General features: G+C 39.8%; 1 protein-coding gene across 1 annotated transcript in view; it reads right to left on the bottom strand.

Annotated features, from left to right (window-relative positions):
* LOC131221714 (uncharacterized) overlaps positions 1–8,398 on the bottom strand; it is a 45,227-nt gene extending 36,829 nt beyond the window's left edge. Inside the window, exons 1-14 of the mRNA XM_058217011.1 lie at positions 7,525–8,398; positions 5,232–5,294; positions 4,315–4,386; positions 4,110–4,214; positions 3,912–3,992; positions 3,440–3,493; positions 3,205–3,330; positions 3,032–3,121; positions 2,561–2,683; positions 2,361–2,477; positions 2,134–2,250; positions 1,698–1,754; positions 1,465–1,539; positions 974–1,042 (exon numbers count right to left, since the gene is read on the bottom strand). Of these exons, the coding sequence (XP_058072994.1) occupies positions 974–1,042; positions 1,465–1,539; positions 1,698–1,754; positions 2,134–2,250; positions 2,361–2,477; positions 2,561–2,683; positions 3,032–3,121; positions 3,205–3,330; positions 3,440–3,493; positions 3,912–3,992; positions 4,110–4,214; positions 4,315–4,386; positions 5,232–5,294; positions 7,525–7,716 (1,341 nt within the window). The 5' untranslated portion in view covers positions 7,717–8,398. The remainder of the gene's footprint in view (positions 1–973; positions 1,043–1,464; positions 1,540–1,697; positions 1,755–2,133; positions 2,251–2,360; positions 2,478–2,560; positions 2,684–3,031; positions 3,122–3,204; positions 3,331–3,439; positions 3,494–3,911; positions 3,993–4,109; positions 4,215–4,314; positions 4,387–5,231; positions 5,295–7,524) is intronic.
* Positions 8,399–16,853: the final 8,455 nt, after the last annotated feature.

Raw genomic sequence — 16,853 nt, 5'->3', positions numbered from 1 at the left:
CAAGACACCAAACCTCAAATGAAAATCCTCATGAGGGAAGAAGATTTTATATGAATACCTGCAAAATCAAAACAAGGAAAGACCTAAGATTATGGTGAGGGAACTTTCAAGAGGTGTTTACCTCGACTTGACTCAGATGTTGGTGTGTTTAAGTTTGTGTTAGGTTCAACAGGGTCAATAAAAATACCCAACATCTCCCCCATGGGATGATCCTAGCGATCCCATTGGTGGCTTGCAAATGCACAATTGCAACCAATGATCTACATTTAACAGGCACTGTCAGATGGTTAGAGTCAGCTATTGCCCATCCAACCAAACCCATCATGGGGGCGGTCTCAATCACCACAAAGTGAACCCACCATGTACAGGTTGTTGGGCTGCACAAATTGCTTCAATGAGCGTTATATGTTCCCTCATTTCATTAATGCAGACTAGTGACTAACTGTACTCAATGCCCGGCCAAACTGAGTTGACTCAAGCCTAATCCTTGGTTATTCAGTGAGTTCTCTTGCTAATAGTTACAAAGTTTGGATTCAGGAATATTTCAGCAAGAAAACTGCTCAAGATTCCAGAAAATTGTGGAATTTTTTTTAGATGAATCAGGGAAATAAAATCTAGAAAATAGAATATGCTTTTGGTGAATTTTCTTGGGTTTTATTAAAATCATTGAGTAATTTGCAAATAATACCCATCTTATTGGTGAAGAAGCTGCATGTCAAGAATACTTGGAGAATCATTAAATAATGCATGGATTAGAGAAAGGAAATACTCTTTTTTAGAAGAAGAAAAAGAAGAAGAAGAAGAAGAAGAAGAAGAAAAGAATGCTGACTATTTTAAAAGGTCAGAGAGACATGGATGTGGATGAAAAGCCTGCTAAATAGAAAGGTGAAAACCAATTTGAGTAGTTCCACGTACCATTTATTTATAGAAGATAAGCTTGCGCTTGAGATATGTACATGTAATTGTGTCATCAGCTCTCTACTGCCTCCTCTCCTGATTTCCAGACAACGTCCTTGAGGCCGGTTGAGAGGCTCTTATAAAACTGAAAATATATGAACCCAGAAACCAGAATAACGACTCCAGGTTAATTGATACATTAGGGAATTATCAACAATATAGAGTATCCAGTGCTAGATGCAAACATCTTAAGTTCAATTATCAAGCATTCAATCCACATGCATGAGACCTAGATCATTCATCTGTTGGGCCCTACTGTGGATTAGCTGGGTGATCCCACAACAAAAAAAAGTCAAACCAACTACCAATAATATACAATGGGAAAAAGCCTCCCACTGATCAGCACATAATATCATCTGATCATGACCCATCCATGGTAAAGCCCAATGAATGAGTGAACAACCGAGATCTTATACATGTGTGAAGTGAATATGAGGTTAGGTGCTTGATAACTAACTGGGTTTTAGGGTTTAGCACTGGATCTTTTCTATGATTAAAATATCATACCGTGTTAAATTCCAGAGTATCGCCTGTGGATTTGCGAAGCTTGACCATGTATAGAGAAGGAGCTACCTCGAAGATCTGTACGAGGAAATGAAATATCCATATGCAAACAATTAGAAGAAAAAAAATGCGGTATCTCAATTGCACTGGATTTCGGTACTTGAAAAGTCTCCAATTCAATTTGCCCCTGTTTTTAAATACAGGCAGTGCAGGAGATGACTAACGGGGATAAATACCTCAGTAGCAATGGACAAGCGACCCTTCCTTCCAGTTTTAGACCCTTGCAGCTTCATCTGGGATTATGCAAAAAATAAAAAATAAAATGTTCATCCCTGTATCAAGGATACCCCGTATTCTAAAACTTGGACACACGAGAGCTGTCTCATGGACAAATCGATATGGCTATTCAGATTAGATAGAACGTATTATTTTCCATATTATTTATGGAGGCTTTACATGATACAGCTAGCTATCCGTGTAGTAAGATCGCCCAACCTCAAGATCCTATAAGCATGGACTGTTGATACTTAGACATGTAAGTAGCCACCAAGTCCACTAATTTTCCATGGGGAAAATCTCTGCCCAATAGTAGAGTTGGATGCTGACAAATAAGCATGTTTAAGCAACATGGCAGAATGTAACAAGATTGATAGGAAAGAAGATTTAAGGCACCTTGTAATTGTTTTTCTTCACATCGAAACCCAGAGGCCCAGCGGTTTCCTCGATCTTTGAAATGATCTCACTTGCAGGGCATTTTGATGTAAATCGTGTTTCCCGTTTGATAAGACCCTGATCATCATTCATCATGGTAAGCACCACATGATCGAATTCATGTCACTCCCAGCACATACATCCATGCTAAGTTACATATGGTACAAGTATGGAATTCCAGAACATACCATCTGTTTTTCGAATAGAATGCCGAGATTGAGACCCTGAGATGTGGAAATAAGCTCGAAGGCATTCATCACCATCGGTCTTTCTTCTCTCCTCTCAACGACAAGATTTCCAGGTTCCTGAGCACAGGAACATTAAGATAGAAGTTATAACATAATCCTCCGACAGTTTTACTTTACCACAAAAATTCAACAAATGTTACCCTGGATTCATTGAAAACGGAGTCCACATCATCGAGACTGGTTACATCTGCAGTATCGAAACTGGGCGGCTTATATCCTTTCTTAAACCATTCATTTTCAATGACATCGGGAATTGTAATCCGCTGCATAAACCCCAAGAGAAACATATCAGCATGTTTTAGACTCAAACAACTAGTGACCAAGTCCTGAACAGAATGGTCTAATGTGTAGCCATCAAAACACTGTGAAGTGCACCATATTTAGAAAGCCTAATTGCACATGAAAATTTGCAGCCAAGTTCCCATGGGGACACATGGCAGACAGGCACACGATTTGGACTGCCCATCATGTGTGCTCCCCTATTCGTGTACCAATAGCATTCTTCTATAATAAGATGCTTGCAAAGAGACCCAGCTACAATTTCAACAATTCATTTTAACAAGCTGAAGGCATGGTGCTTGTGTCAAAGCACAAAAAGGAAAAGTACATACAGTTAAAGGATTGGGGTCCAGAATCCTTTTGATTAGCTTTTTAGCACTGGTAGAGAACCACGAGGGACAAGTGAAATCTGCCTTAATGATCTGCAACCAATGCAGTTATGTCAGCCACACATATAAATGTATGTATTTGTTAGTGTACATAAGGCTCATAGACCCAAACTCACCTTTTTATATAATGTCATGAGGTTTGTTTCTTCGAAAGGCAAGTAACCTGCCATAAGAACAAAAAGGATTACCCCGCATGACCAGAGATCTGCCTTAGCCCCATCATAACCTTTGTTGTTAATCACCTGAATAAGAGAAGAATCCGAAATAAGAAGAGAAAAAGTTGTATACATGGATGAATGAGAAAAATAATACTTTTATTAGCAGACTGTCTTACGACGAGTAAGGAAGTACCTCTGGAGCAACATAATTTGGTGTCCCGCATGTTGTATGAAGCAATCCATCTTCCTGTAATGAAAGCTTTTAGAATAACGAATTCTTTGATTGGCTGGATTTAAGTATCGTTTCAAATGGTTGAATATGTTGGTGGGCGGGCAGTGCAAAGGAGGCAACCCACAGGTGGGTTATCGTTTTAGCTTTTCCGCCCTAAAATATTGCTTTCTTCATATAAAATTACTTGAAATTGAGAAAATATTATTTTGGCAGAATCATATTATTCCATGCCCATCTCCAAAAGCACAAGTAAAAGAACCCGTAGATGCCGAAATATGTATGGGGCCTGGAGCGGAAGGTAGGAAAAGAATAATGTTAACCCTAGAAGAACACAGGCTTCATGCACGGAGAAATGGATCTACATACAAAAGCTCAAATCCTATGATGATTAATTCAAACATAAAATTTGTGAAATGGAAGTCATCATACTCACCCGAACTTGCTGAGGTAATGCACTCAACCCAAAATCTGAAACTTTAAGAACCCCACTGGAATCCAGCAACAGATTCTCTGGCTGTAACAAACAAACAACAGCATCAGGCCTGATCCGTTGAAAATGACCTAAGTGGAAAACTGCACCATTCTTGGGATATATTGTAAATGGAAGTGTAAGCCATAAATTGCAAATCACCTTCAGGTCCCGATGGAAAACACCTCTGCTATGGCAGTAATCTACAGCATTGATGAGCTGCTGAAAATACTTCCTTGCCTCATCTTCTTTCAACCTTCCATGAGCCTGACATAAGAAGACAGTACATAAGGAGATAAAACATTCATAGGCGAGATAACTTCTGCTGGTATTACAGAAATGCAAAACAAGCAAACCAAAATCTTACAATTTTGTCAAAGAGTTCACCACCAGTCACATATTCCAATACAATGTATATCTTTGTCTTGCTAGCCATCACCTACACCAAGAACAATGACTTTAACATGATAACATGAAGCAATCCTCAATAACACCATAAGATAACGGTAAGGGCATTCATTGTATCATTGTCATCCTCATCGTTGCTATCATAATTGTCGTCATCGTCATCTAACCTTCACTCAATATAGTTGTCATTTACCCAAAAAAGGAAGAGGAGAGGAAAAAAATCGACTTCAAATGAACTTTAGATAATCGGAGTGTTTTTTTTCTTTTTCTTTTGTTTTTTTTTTTTTTGGTGGGGGGGGATGATTTTATTCAAAGAAACAAAGCCGATTATAGAGCCCTTGTCACTCCATTTTTTGGCAAGTCTTCGGGCCCCCTCATTAGCATCCTTCTGAGCTTAGGAGTACAGTGCTCTTGAGTGAACAACTAAAGATTTTAAGACTAAATTATAAAAGAAATGAGGTGCCAGGGGCCCAGCTTATCCTCCATCACCCGTTGAAAGTACACTTAGAATCAACCTCTGTAATGAGCTTCCTGGGGTAGGATGAGGAAAAGATGGGAGTCCTTTTAACGCCAAGAGCTTTGGCGCAAGAGGTTCCCCTCACTGAGTGGACAGAAAAGCAGACGCCACATCCCCACTTCCATTTTTGAAATTTCTTTTATCAGTGATAATCGGAGAGATATTGTTGCATGGTAATTGTCCAAGCTCAGCTATTGAATTTTCCAACCAGAAGCCAGAAATCAACCATAAGTTGACCATAGACAGCCAAGGAAATCAACAATAGCCAAGAAGTTGAAGAGTATACATGAAAAAATGGCAATAATGGAAAAGTTAGGCTGTCATGTTACAGATTGGAAAGAATGAAAATGCTGTCTCACCTCATGCATCTGTATGACGTTTGGATGTTTAACCAATTTCATGGTTGAAATTTCGCGCTTGATCTGCAAGGAGCAAACAAGAAGGTATTGGTACCACCACATGAGGATCAACTTTATCTAACACAACTTTCATAATTTCCCAAGGATGAAGTTGTTAATACTCAATACAGAAGTGGTGGAAACCAAACAAACAAAAATGGGGAGAGTACAGTCCATTTCAAAGTACAACAAAGTTGAGATCCATTTCATGACGGAGAGGAACCAATACTCTTCACATATGGTATGGCAGGGAGGACGGAAACTGCAATATGTAGGTTTCATGTCCCTAATTTCCACCACAAATCTCAACCGGGATAAGAAAGGGCCACTCCCTTATCTCAAATGAGATTTGAGCATGAGTAAATCCCATCAGTTGCTAATGGAGTAACTCCCAGATGCACCTTAAATGCTTGAATGAGAAGAAGTAAGCAGAAATCTAACTTTATGTTACCAATAACATATCTAAATGAAAAGAAGGCAAACATATTACTATAGAAGAAACAAAACACTTGTAACAGAGAATGGACCTTAGAGAAACCTACATGGAAATCAACCACTGGACTGTGTCAAATAGAAATAGAATTAATTTCTCTACATATATCAAATGAAATCAAGTGATGAAAACTTTCTAGCAAATGAAAACAAAGATTATATACAAGGAAATCTAAAAAGCCACCTGCATGGCAATCAAAGCATAAAATGTCACATCAACCAAACAAAAAAGACCCCTTGCAAAAATCAAACTAAAACAAAAGCCATCTGGAATGGAATAAATATTGAAGACTACCTAGCAATCAGCTTTCCTAATCTAATAAAAGAAAACTCAATATAAAAAATTCAAATAAAACTAATTACAACATAGAGTCATATATGGATCAAAAGCCAGTTGACAATCAAAAAGAAATTCATAATCTTCAAAAAGAAAATACAAGAAATGTCATACATTCTATTAATGAAAATAGACATTAGGAAGAGCACCTTTTTCATTTTTCTTTTTTCTTTTTGAAAGGATTAGAAAGAGAGGAATTATATGATACATGGACCCTAACTTGAACTGAGTGAGGCAAATGGTTCCAGTAGTCTAGACCATCATTGGTCTATTGTTTCCAACAATGAATTGATTATGCCTCACAAGCCTCCTTGATAGGACAAACTTCTCAATTTCTTCCCTACAGACAAATAGTGAAGAAGAGAAAAACGAGAAATACAGAAACTGTCAACATTCAGCTGGAAAAAAAAGTTCTAAATATTTGGTTATTGGAACCTTCAAATCTGAGGGATTTTCGGGGCCTTCACCATCTATGGTGGGAGACAATGGTCTGAGTTACCAAACCATGGGCCTCAATTGTCAAAATTGAAAGCCCCTGTATACTGTCCAGATCCGCGGGCCACGTAATAATTCCTCTCAGGAAGGTCATTTTCTGTCAAATCCAACAAATCTACAAGTGGAAGCCCACCTTTCAGTAATCTAAGACATTTGTCTAGTTCGCCTTGCAATGGGGCGGACCATGCCCCAAAGGCTCCCCAATCACGCATGCCTACCCATCCTGTCACTGGCTTGCAAATGGAGAATTACACTAATTGTGTCCATGTTTAACAGGGTGCTGAGATTTTCGGGTAGCACCCATCCACGATGTGACCTACCATACCAACGGCTGGGATTGCCAAAAAGTGGGCCCCACCTAAACATATACAAGAATCAATCACCTGGACATGTCCATATCAAAGCTTGTCATGCCCTCCAGATCCTCCCATCCAACATGCCACTTTTGTAGGAGATCCATACCACACAGGTGGTAGGCCCCATCACGAAGATCACCTAACACGAAAATCGGGCTGTCCCGCCATTCCATCCAATATGCCACTTTTGTAGGACATACCTACCATGCAAGCAGCAGGCCCCATCATGAAGATCACCTAGCACGAAAATCCAGCTGGCCCGCTCATCAGGTGGGCCACACCATTGGAATCAATGGGCAACTAACAGTGTAGCTCCACATACGGGTTGGCTCATCTAATGAGCCGATCAGCCTCATTTCCGAGATGGGTGATCTTCAATTGGTGGACAGCAGGCACCTGTAGGCGACCTTTTTTCCACAACGTATTAAAATCTCAACAGACAAATACCAACTACCTACAAATCACTGAAACCCAACATCCCCAATTCCCAAAATTCGAAAAAAAAAAAAAAAAAAACACGATCCAAACAGAATGAGCCAGGAAAAAAATTAAAAGAACAAGAAAAAGGAATCACCTGACCGATCATCTTGTGCTTGAGAACCTTCTCCTTATCAAGAATCTTGATAGCGACATTCTCTCCACTCTCCACATTCCTCGCGAACTTCACCTTCGCAAAAGTCCCCTCCCCCAGCGTCCGCCCCAGCTCGTACTTCCCCACCTTCGTCTTCCCCGCCACGCGGGGCCCACCTCCTCCTCCACCACTCATCGTCGCACCCTCTTAATTACAGGCCCGCCCTCGCACTAATACAACTATTGCCCTCAAATTCCCCTCGTTATTACAGGTCCGCCATTGCTCGTCCTTCTACACCACTGCTCGTCCTCATCACCCTCAAGGTTTCTCTTTTATTACAGGCCTGCCCTCGCACTCCACCCTCTTCTTCCAACTTTACAACTAATGCCCTCAATCCCTCTGGTTATTACAGATCTGCCATCGCTCATTCCTCTCCTTCTCTACTCCTATGCCATCAAGATCTCTTCTTATTACAAGGCTGCCACACCTGAGACTTCACCACATTCATCTTTCCGTCTTTCTCCCTCTCCCTCTCTCTCCCAACGAAACCCTAACCCTAAAAACGGATCTAACGGAGTGGAATCTAAAAAGAGCCTGGAACACGAGGGTTGCTGAGATGAGATTGCAGAGGAAGACGGGGCGGAAGAGATGTGAGATTTTCCATTGCAAGGAGACCTCAAATACCAGAAATAAAAAAGATGTATCGGACCGATACGTTACGATATTTTACGCGGGAAAGAGGGACAGGAATATGCGTGGTATCTTTTTTCGCCTTTTTGGGATCTTTTTGGGCTCACGAGAAAAGAAGAAAAGTACGAATCTCTCTCTCTCTCTCTCTCTCTCTGCGGAAATTTCCAGATCTCTCTATCTCTCTCTCCTGAAGAAATTTCAAGCTCTCTCTCTCTCTCTCTGTCTCTCTTCTAAAATGCCGGCTTGTGGACTGAAGACGGTGGAGACGCTTTTGTAGACGGAAGTTCTGGTGTGAAAGAGAAGGGATTTTCGGAACGAGCAGTTATTTACTACTCCGGCGGAGCATGGAGTATGTACTTACACCCGCATACGCTCACCCCTTTTACACGTGCGACTAACATGGTGAGTCAGAGCTGTACTCGGTCGATTCGACCCGCCTCCGCTCGAAATTTGATTCGAACTAAGTTGAGCTGATTTTTGGAGCTTGAAAAAATTTTGACCCGAGTTTAAGCTTGCCCGATCTCAACTCACTCGGATCAAACCTCAACTCGAATCGACTCGGATCGAATCAGCTCGATGACTCGATTATTTTGATATGAATGTTACTCACCTAGTGTTTGATGAAATGACTCAACGAAGTGTTAATGAGAAAGAAATGGATATATGAGGTATTTGATTTTGATGTTGCTTGCTTGCCTGGTGTTTGATTGTAATGTTGCTTGCCTGGGTATTTAATAAAATACTTGGAAAATATTGTTACTATTTTACATTATGTGAAAATTTGAAGATGTACTCTACTTGTTTGAGAAAATGTCGAACAAGCTCGAATTGGCTCAAATTGTTGATGGAATCAAGCTGAGCTAGCAAGATAAGCTCGAGGACCGAGCCGAGTTGAGTTCGAGCTGAGGTTAGCTACTGGCTGAGTTGAGCCAAGTTGTGCCAAGCTCGACTCAGTTCAACTCATGTACAACTCTAATGGTGAAACACCTGAGCGTTGCTTCCCTGACCGTGGGGCCCACTTTGATGTACTTTGATGTACGTGCCTTGTATCCACGTTGTCCATCCATTTTGAAAACTCATTTTAGGGCATGATTCCAAAAATGAAGCAGATCTAAATCTAAAGTGACAACTAAGTTGTGCTTGCGGCTAACACGGTGACACACCTGATCCACCGAAGTAGGTGGGATCCTTGACCGTGGGCCCAATGTGATTTATGTGCCTTATATATACACCATCAATTCATTTTGAAAACTCATTTTAGGGCATGATTTCAAAAAAGAAGTAAATCCAAATCTTAGATGGATCATAATACAGGAAACAATGGTCATTAAAAACTTCTCGTGACCCACAAAAGTTCTAGATCAAGTTGATATTTGTGTGGTTTCTTCACCCGGGTCTTTGTGGCTTCATTGGCAAAAAACATTTCAATGGCTCCATGAAGTTTTAATGGTGGAGATTCAATCATGACTATTTCTTGTCGTATAGTCCACCTAACAAATCTATTATGAATTTGGTAATGATATCGTTGACCAGGCCATCTCTCATAGTCTTTCCAAAATGAATGATTTCTCTAGAGATGCTTGGAAAAATAATATCAATTGAGAAGTTCGAAACACCAATAAATCAAACTCCTGTCCAAGCCAACCTAGTTTGGATCCAAACCTAAGTTGGGAAAGGAATTCTCATCAGATAATCCCAAGTCATCCATTGATTGGAACAAAATGGACAAGAGAGCCGGATGAGAATGCAAAATATATCCAAAGATAACAAATTGGACAAATCTAGTCCGCCCAACAATACGGAGATAGGAAGAAACATGAGGAGTACCCCGATAACCCTAGAGTTGCACCTCAATCAGGAATTTAGGGATCAGGACGATATGGATTCTGCCATCCATTATTCCCAACAACTTAAATCACTCCGTAGTGAATTGTGAAAATACCAAAGGAGGCCTAATCTAGACTATTCAACACCTCTTAGTGACCTTTAGCCCTACTCATTTAGCAGATTATCACTAGAAATGTAGAGTGGCCAATATTAATATGGATTTAGTCCCGAATCTAGCCGCTTTGATAAGAGGAATCTTTACAGATTTACGCCTAGTCCCTGATATACCATGGACACCCTGCAGTAGAGCAGCTACAAGAAGAAGATTCAATAAGCCAAAAAGTCCAAATATAATTAAAGTACTTTTTCCCAATTTAAGCTGCCAGTTCCAAGCAATAAAAGGAATTATCATATCCAAACCAATAAAGTAAGCAAGAAGGATTCATAAGTAAGAAGAAAACCCTAGCGACGGTTTCACCGGCTCAATGATTTTTTAAATGAACAATTTATGAATAGTTCAAGACCCTACGCTAAATACAACAGTTTCTTTTTTTAATTTATCTTTAAAAAAAAAAAATTTCCTACCATATTTTAACTTAGTTTATGGGTACTACCTAGCAGCTCCCGCTATAATACCTTAAGAGTAGAAAGTTTTTCTGCAACCTTAAGTTGCATATCATGATCATCTAAGTTTCAATTTGGTTAATCACATCCGTCTCGATCGTCTATTCCAATAGGCATATTGTGTACTTATTATTATTTTTGTTTATTTATTTAGTTTCCTTAACTTGTCAATTATAGCGAACATCAAATCAAAATATTAGTAGAATTAACAACATTTTATCTTATTTTATTTAATTTGAATGTAAATCTTTATTCATTTGAAAATTATTTTGAACTTATAAGTGTTGGAAGAATCATTTTATGCTCTTGAAAAAGCCGAATACAAAAAATGAGTATTGATGACTTAGCACTTCTTCCCACTAAAAAATAAAAAATATCATTATTTATTTACCACAATTTTACAACATTTACGCAAAAACAATCACGCTTCTAACAGTTGTGCGACAAAAGACCTTCTGCGGCGGAAGAATCTCCGCCAGCTGTTTAAGTTGTACAAAACAAACTTTTTAAGTGTCTCTAGGCTAACCAACAAATGAGAGCATTTCTCAAAGCCAAATGATAGTCGTATGATACTCGGGCAGCTTAAGAGTGTTGATACACAGGCACTTAGAGCTTGTACACGTGCTACACAATAACTCACATTAAACTACTTAAACAATGGGACCCACGGTCTGTAATTCACAGTCCCTTATTTTCTTAACAATCCTGGCCCATGATTTGTGGTCAGTTGTTTGTTGAAATAGGACCATTGGATACTTTTATTTTTAACCGTTCAATAAATATCCACAGATGCAACATCTAAACTAGAAACCATAGTATGAACGGTTTAGCTTGACTTACTTGTATCCATGTTTCGGATTTCGAAATAATTTGTAAGCGCTTGTGTATCAACCATCACCCTACACCTGAGTATCATAGTTTCTCTCCATACTAAAATAGATTGATGGACTATCTTTTAGTTTATTGAATTTGGGTCGTTTCGATCCATCTTTTTGGCCGTGGTGTCTTGAATATTTTTGACGGTTCTGATTGGGGCACATATGTTGTATGGACATGGATCTTACGGTGGAGGTGTACGTCGAAATGAATATCCACGTATCCAACATTTAGACTAGAATCATAGTATGAACAGTGTAGCTTGACTTGCTTGTATCCATGTTTGTGATTCCGAAATAAATTTTAAGCACGCGTGTATCAACCATCTCCCTGTACCTGAGTATCAAAGATTTTCTCTATACTAAAACAGACATGGACTATCTTTTACTGCTTCAAGTAAGAGGGATTACGAAGGATGGGATGGTAAAATCCAGGGATATGCCAAACGGGCCAAGCAGACCCGATAAACTTGTCCTGAGACGTAGCAAACCCATGGATCTTAAACCAATTCACTGACATCACTATCATTACCTTAGATTTGATCTCATCCCTCTTAATCCCGTTCAATCATGCCTGGGGCATGTTTGGTTAAACGGATTGGAAGGTAAAATCCCGGGATATACAGGGCGTGCCAAATAGAATTAGTGAGCTTGTGAGCTTGTTCCGGGATCTTAAACCAATCAACTGACCCCACCATCATTACCTTAAAATCCATCCCATCCCTCCTAATCTCGTGAGATCTTTCAAGCCAAATAGGCCTTTAGTTTAATGAACCTGGGTTGTTTAGATCCATCTTTTGGCCGTAGTGTCTTAATCAATTTAGACGGTTCTAATTGGGGCACGTGTTGTATGAGCATGGATCTTATGATGGAGGTGTACGTCGACATAAATATCTACGGATCCAATATCTAAGCTAGAAACATAGTATGAATGGTTAAACTTGACTAACTTGTATCCATGTTTGGGATTTGAATGATAAGTAAACATTACAGAAGTTTTTAATGGTGGGCATTTAATCTTCTTCAATATCCACTGGTTTCTTATGTGTGGTTCAATTGAGATTTGGATCTCTTTTGTTTTTTGGATTATGCTGTAAAATGATTTGAAAAAACCGGTGCACATCTTAGATAAAACACATATATATTATGTGGGGCCCATATAGCGTTGTTATAGAGGGCCTAAAATCTTCAACAACACACTTCTTAGAGGTTATTTGGCACCATGGATACAAGCAATTTGAGGGGATTTCAAATCCCGTAATGGTTTGGCACCATGAAATAACTAGGGTTTCAAATCCAAGGGGTGAGATCTTAGATTACATCTAAAATCCTTTCAAGATTTGTATGTGTAATATGTGTATCATTACACTATTATATTATTGAGAAGATGGCCTGCTAATGATATCCCAAAATAACTAGATTATCAATTGCATCGCTATAATTACTTTAATACGATGATCATGCCTTCTAAACATTGTCCTTTTAAATCAATGGGCAAAAATTAATGGTTAATTGCCCTTATATGATTTTGTGCTTGTGGCCCATCTAAGACTTGAAATTTCATCATTTTTGGACCAAATATATATTTCAGCGGGCTTATTACAACCATTATATCAAACATTACATATGTTGGCTGATTAAAGATACTAAATTTAGTTTTGTAATTAAATTCAAATGCCTATAAATATAGTTGATTAAAGCTGATTTCCAATTCAGGGCGCCAAACACAGGAGGATTTTAAATCCAGGGGTTTCAAATACAGTGGGTTTTGATTCTTTTGAATTCACGGGTTCCAAATCCACCCTCTCAAACGGGGAAGACGTGTCCTGTCTTGGATCGACGCGGATTGCGTACTACCCCCGCCCGTTCCTAGCTTCGAACGGGCAGGTCTGCGGCCGGGCCCACCGTGATGTATCTGTACATCCGAACCGCCTATCCCTTTTCTCATATTATTTTAAGGCATCAACAAAAAAATGAGACATATCCAACGCTCAATCGGACCACACCAAATAATAAGCTTGGTTGCATTAAAATGCACAAACCATTAAATGTAAGTTGCATTAAATGCAAGAGTCATCTGTGTTGTGGTCCATTTGATCGTTGGATATGCCTCATTTTTGTTTTTATGCCTTAAAATAACATTAGAAAATGGATATACGGTTCGGATGTACAGATAAATCACGGTGGGCCCGCCCACAGACCTGCCCGTTCGGAGCTAGGGAGGGGGGGTACGCAATCCGCGTCCGTCTCGGATTTCCGTCCGTATTTGAGCGCGTGCCCTCGGAGACAACGGCGCCTTTTCTTTTGACCCTCGGTTTCGTAAGCCGCAGACTACCGAAATGAATTTGTAATCAGCTAGTTGCCATGCACGTGGATGATCCAGTCCGTTTATGGGAAAGCTATCTTCACAAAGGAAGTGGATTAGGTGTTACACGAGTAACACTACTGTGGGCCCACCTTGATAATGTAGTGAATGACCATTAAAGACTTTTCTCCAACCACAAAAGCTGATATTTGTAATCGTAGACTTTTTTCAGACCACAAAAGCTGATTTTTGTATTTGACGAATATGGGTCAATGATGGCGATTCAATCTACAATGTTTCTTGTGGTGTGGTCCACCTGAGATTTGGATCTGGCCATTCATCAGGGTCGTGGCACTGGGAACATGCCATATACCAAAATCTACGGTAGGACATTCATCAAGGGAGACACATGTGTATGTCATCTTCATGTAATCTACGTGATGAATGGCCCACCATTCGCACATATTATGAGTTCGTTTTGCCCATCCAGCCAAGTGGCCACACGTTTGGGCCCACATGCTGAGTGGCTGTATGATCTGCACCGTCCATGTTTTGGAATCTGTGCTATATGTGCCATCGCTATGGTGGATGAATTTAGAACAATCATAAGTTTTTTGTTTTATTTAAATTTTATTTTATCTCGGTTCGAATTCAACTCTAAAAATCAAAGGTCAGGATTATCAGTGAAGCCTGATTATGGGATAATAGGTTATTTATAGTAGTAAGGATAACATGAACGGTTCTAATTACCGGACTATCTAAGCATGTGGGCCCGGTGGGTGGCGATACACTATGGCTTCTCAGTCGCGATAGAGGGAAAACGATATCTTTTACTATTGGCTGTTTGAAAGAGTCGCCGTGTTTGTCGGTTGCATCATGTGTTTCATCACGATGCATAAAAAGTTCTACACGTGTCACTATAGGATATGTACTAGATCTAATCCGTTGATTAGGAAATTTTCATCCCATAAGTGGTCGACGCAAATTTTCAGGCCGATCCAATAATCATGTGAAACTAATTTTGTACGTTAAATATGGACAGTTAAATAAAAAATTCTAACGGTCCGTTTCGTTTTTCTTTTATTTAGGACTCGCTTAATGATCATACTGGCCCATCTTGTATCACTGACATACACGTGGTGGGCCTGCTCGATGAACGGCTAGAACTTGCATATCTGGCGAGTCCTGTGCGCCAGACGTGTATCCGACTCCGACGCGGATTGCCTGCGATCCCAAACGAAAGAGGTTTCTGCAGTGGAAAGCTAGGTGGGCCAAATGTGATGTTCGTGAGAAATCCACCCCGTTCATCTGTTTTGAAACTTAAATTTAGGTTATGATGAAAAAAATGAGGTAGATCCAAAACTAAATTGGGCCACACAACAGGAAAGAGTGGGAATTGAACATCCATAGTTGAAACATTCTTGGGGTCATGGAAGCTTTTAGCAGGGTAATATTTTTATGCTATAACTTTTTCCAACTGAGAATGAACTTATGAACGGTTTGGATGGCATGTAAACATTACGGTGGACTCAAAATGGTTTCAACGGTAAGCCTTTACGTCCTCACTGTTTCCTGTCATGTTACACGGATGAGGCCTAGATCTACCTCATTTTTTTATCTAGTGTCCTAAAATGAGGTGGAGAATCCGATGGACAGTATGGATTTCTCACATAAGCATCCAACCGCGGGAACTTTAGAGAAACGGATGGACCTGATGCATTTCTCACAAACATCATGGTGGCCCCACCTACTTCCTACCGCGGGAGCTTATTGCGGTCGGGGTCACAGGCAATCCGCTTCTCGTGAATAACGCGCCACATGTTTCCAGCGCATATTAGCCAACCTAGCTATGGAAAACATAACATGCGCCGGTAGCGCGTCCATTCTACAATGGGCCCAAAAGTTACAGTGCTCCAAGCTGCACAGGGAAACTTGGACCGTCCAATCGACTGATCTACGCCGTCCACTGGCTTTATAACAGATTTCACTGCAATCACATCAAAATTAAAATAATCGGATGATTCTAACCATCTGATTAAATATTCAATAAAATACACGTTCAAGATCATTTCCAATAAATACATACCAGCAACATTATGAGCCATCTATTTGTTGGGTCCGATCACTATGTTTTTTACAGTGTAGCCCATATACCTATGTAAAGTACGTATATGGTAGATCCGAGCCATTCATTAGGTAGGCTGCACTTTGAAGTACAAGCAATTCACTTGGGGTGTGGTACAGGACTTTTTTAACCGTCCATTTCATTTTTCGATACATGTATGATCTGCTTGACTAGCTCATGGCATGGTCCCGGTATGTCTTACCTGATGAATGGGTTGGATGGATCTCTGACACGTCTTCCGTCCGCCTGGATCTGGGACGTGTATGGTCTCAAAACTATTACTTGTATCCATCTATCTTCAGAGGTATGGATGGACGGTTAGATTTACCTAATGAAAATAACTCTTTAATATATAAGGGATCTATCGCTGGCACAAAAAAATGGATGGATCAAAATTTTGATTGGACCATTGTATAACAATCTTCACCGTCTATTTATTTTATAGCGTATCTTTTCTTTTCCTAGTGGCCATAAAATCTGTGATGGACCTAATGGACGGTCTAGATCGATAAATGAGCCATCCAAGTGTCCAAATATAATGAGGTGCACTGTAACTTTTTAGCCCTTTAAGAGCATCGGATCGTTTCTAGTTATATCGAAAACGCAATAATGTAGCATTCTTTAATCATCGCAAGCAAACCCTTCCACCGAGAAAAAATAAATTTAAAAAAATTAAAATATTAAAATAGTTTATCTAATGATAAAGTATATTTTATTTCATTAATCAAATGTAAGTGGGGCCCACAAAAGAAAAAAGGCCATCCGTAGATTAGTGGTGATGGGATGCCGACTCTGATTGATCAGGCCCGATCCGGAAGGGATGTTAGCTGTCGGGTAACTGACACATGGAAGGTAGATAAGTGGATCTGAACCGTCCATCTAGTGA

This window comes from Magnolia sinica, chromosome 12 (assembly GCF_029962835.1).
Source record: "Magnolia sinica isolate HGM2019 chromosome 12, MsV1, whole genome shotgun sequence".
Lineage (NCBI taxonomy): Eukaryota > Viridiplantae > Streptophyta > Magnoliopsida > Magnoliales > Magnoliaceae > Magnolia > Magnolia sinica.
Note: the sequence above shows the minus strand (reverse complement) of the source record. Positions and strands in the feature narration are given on the sequence as shown.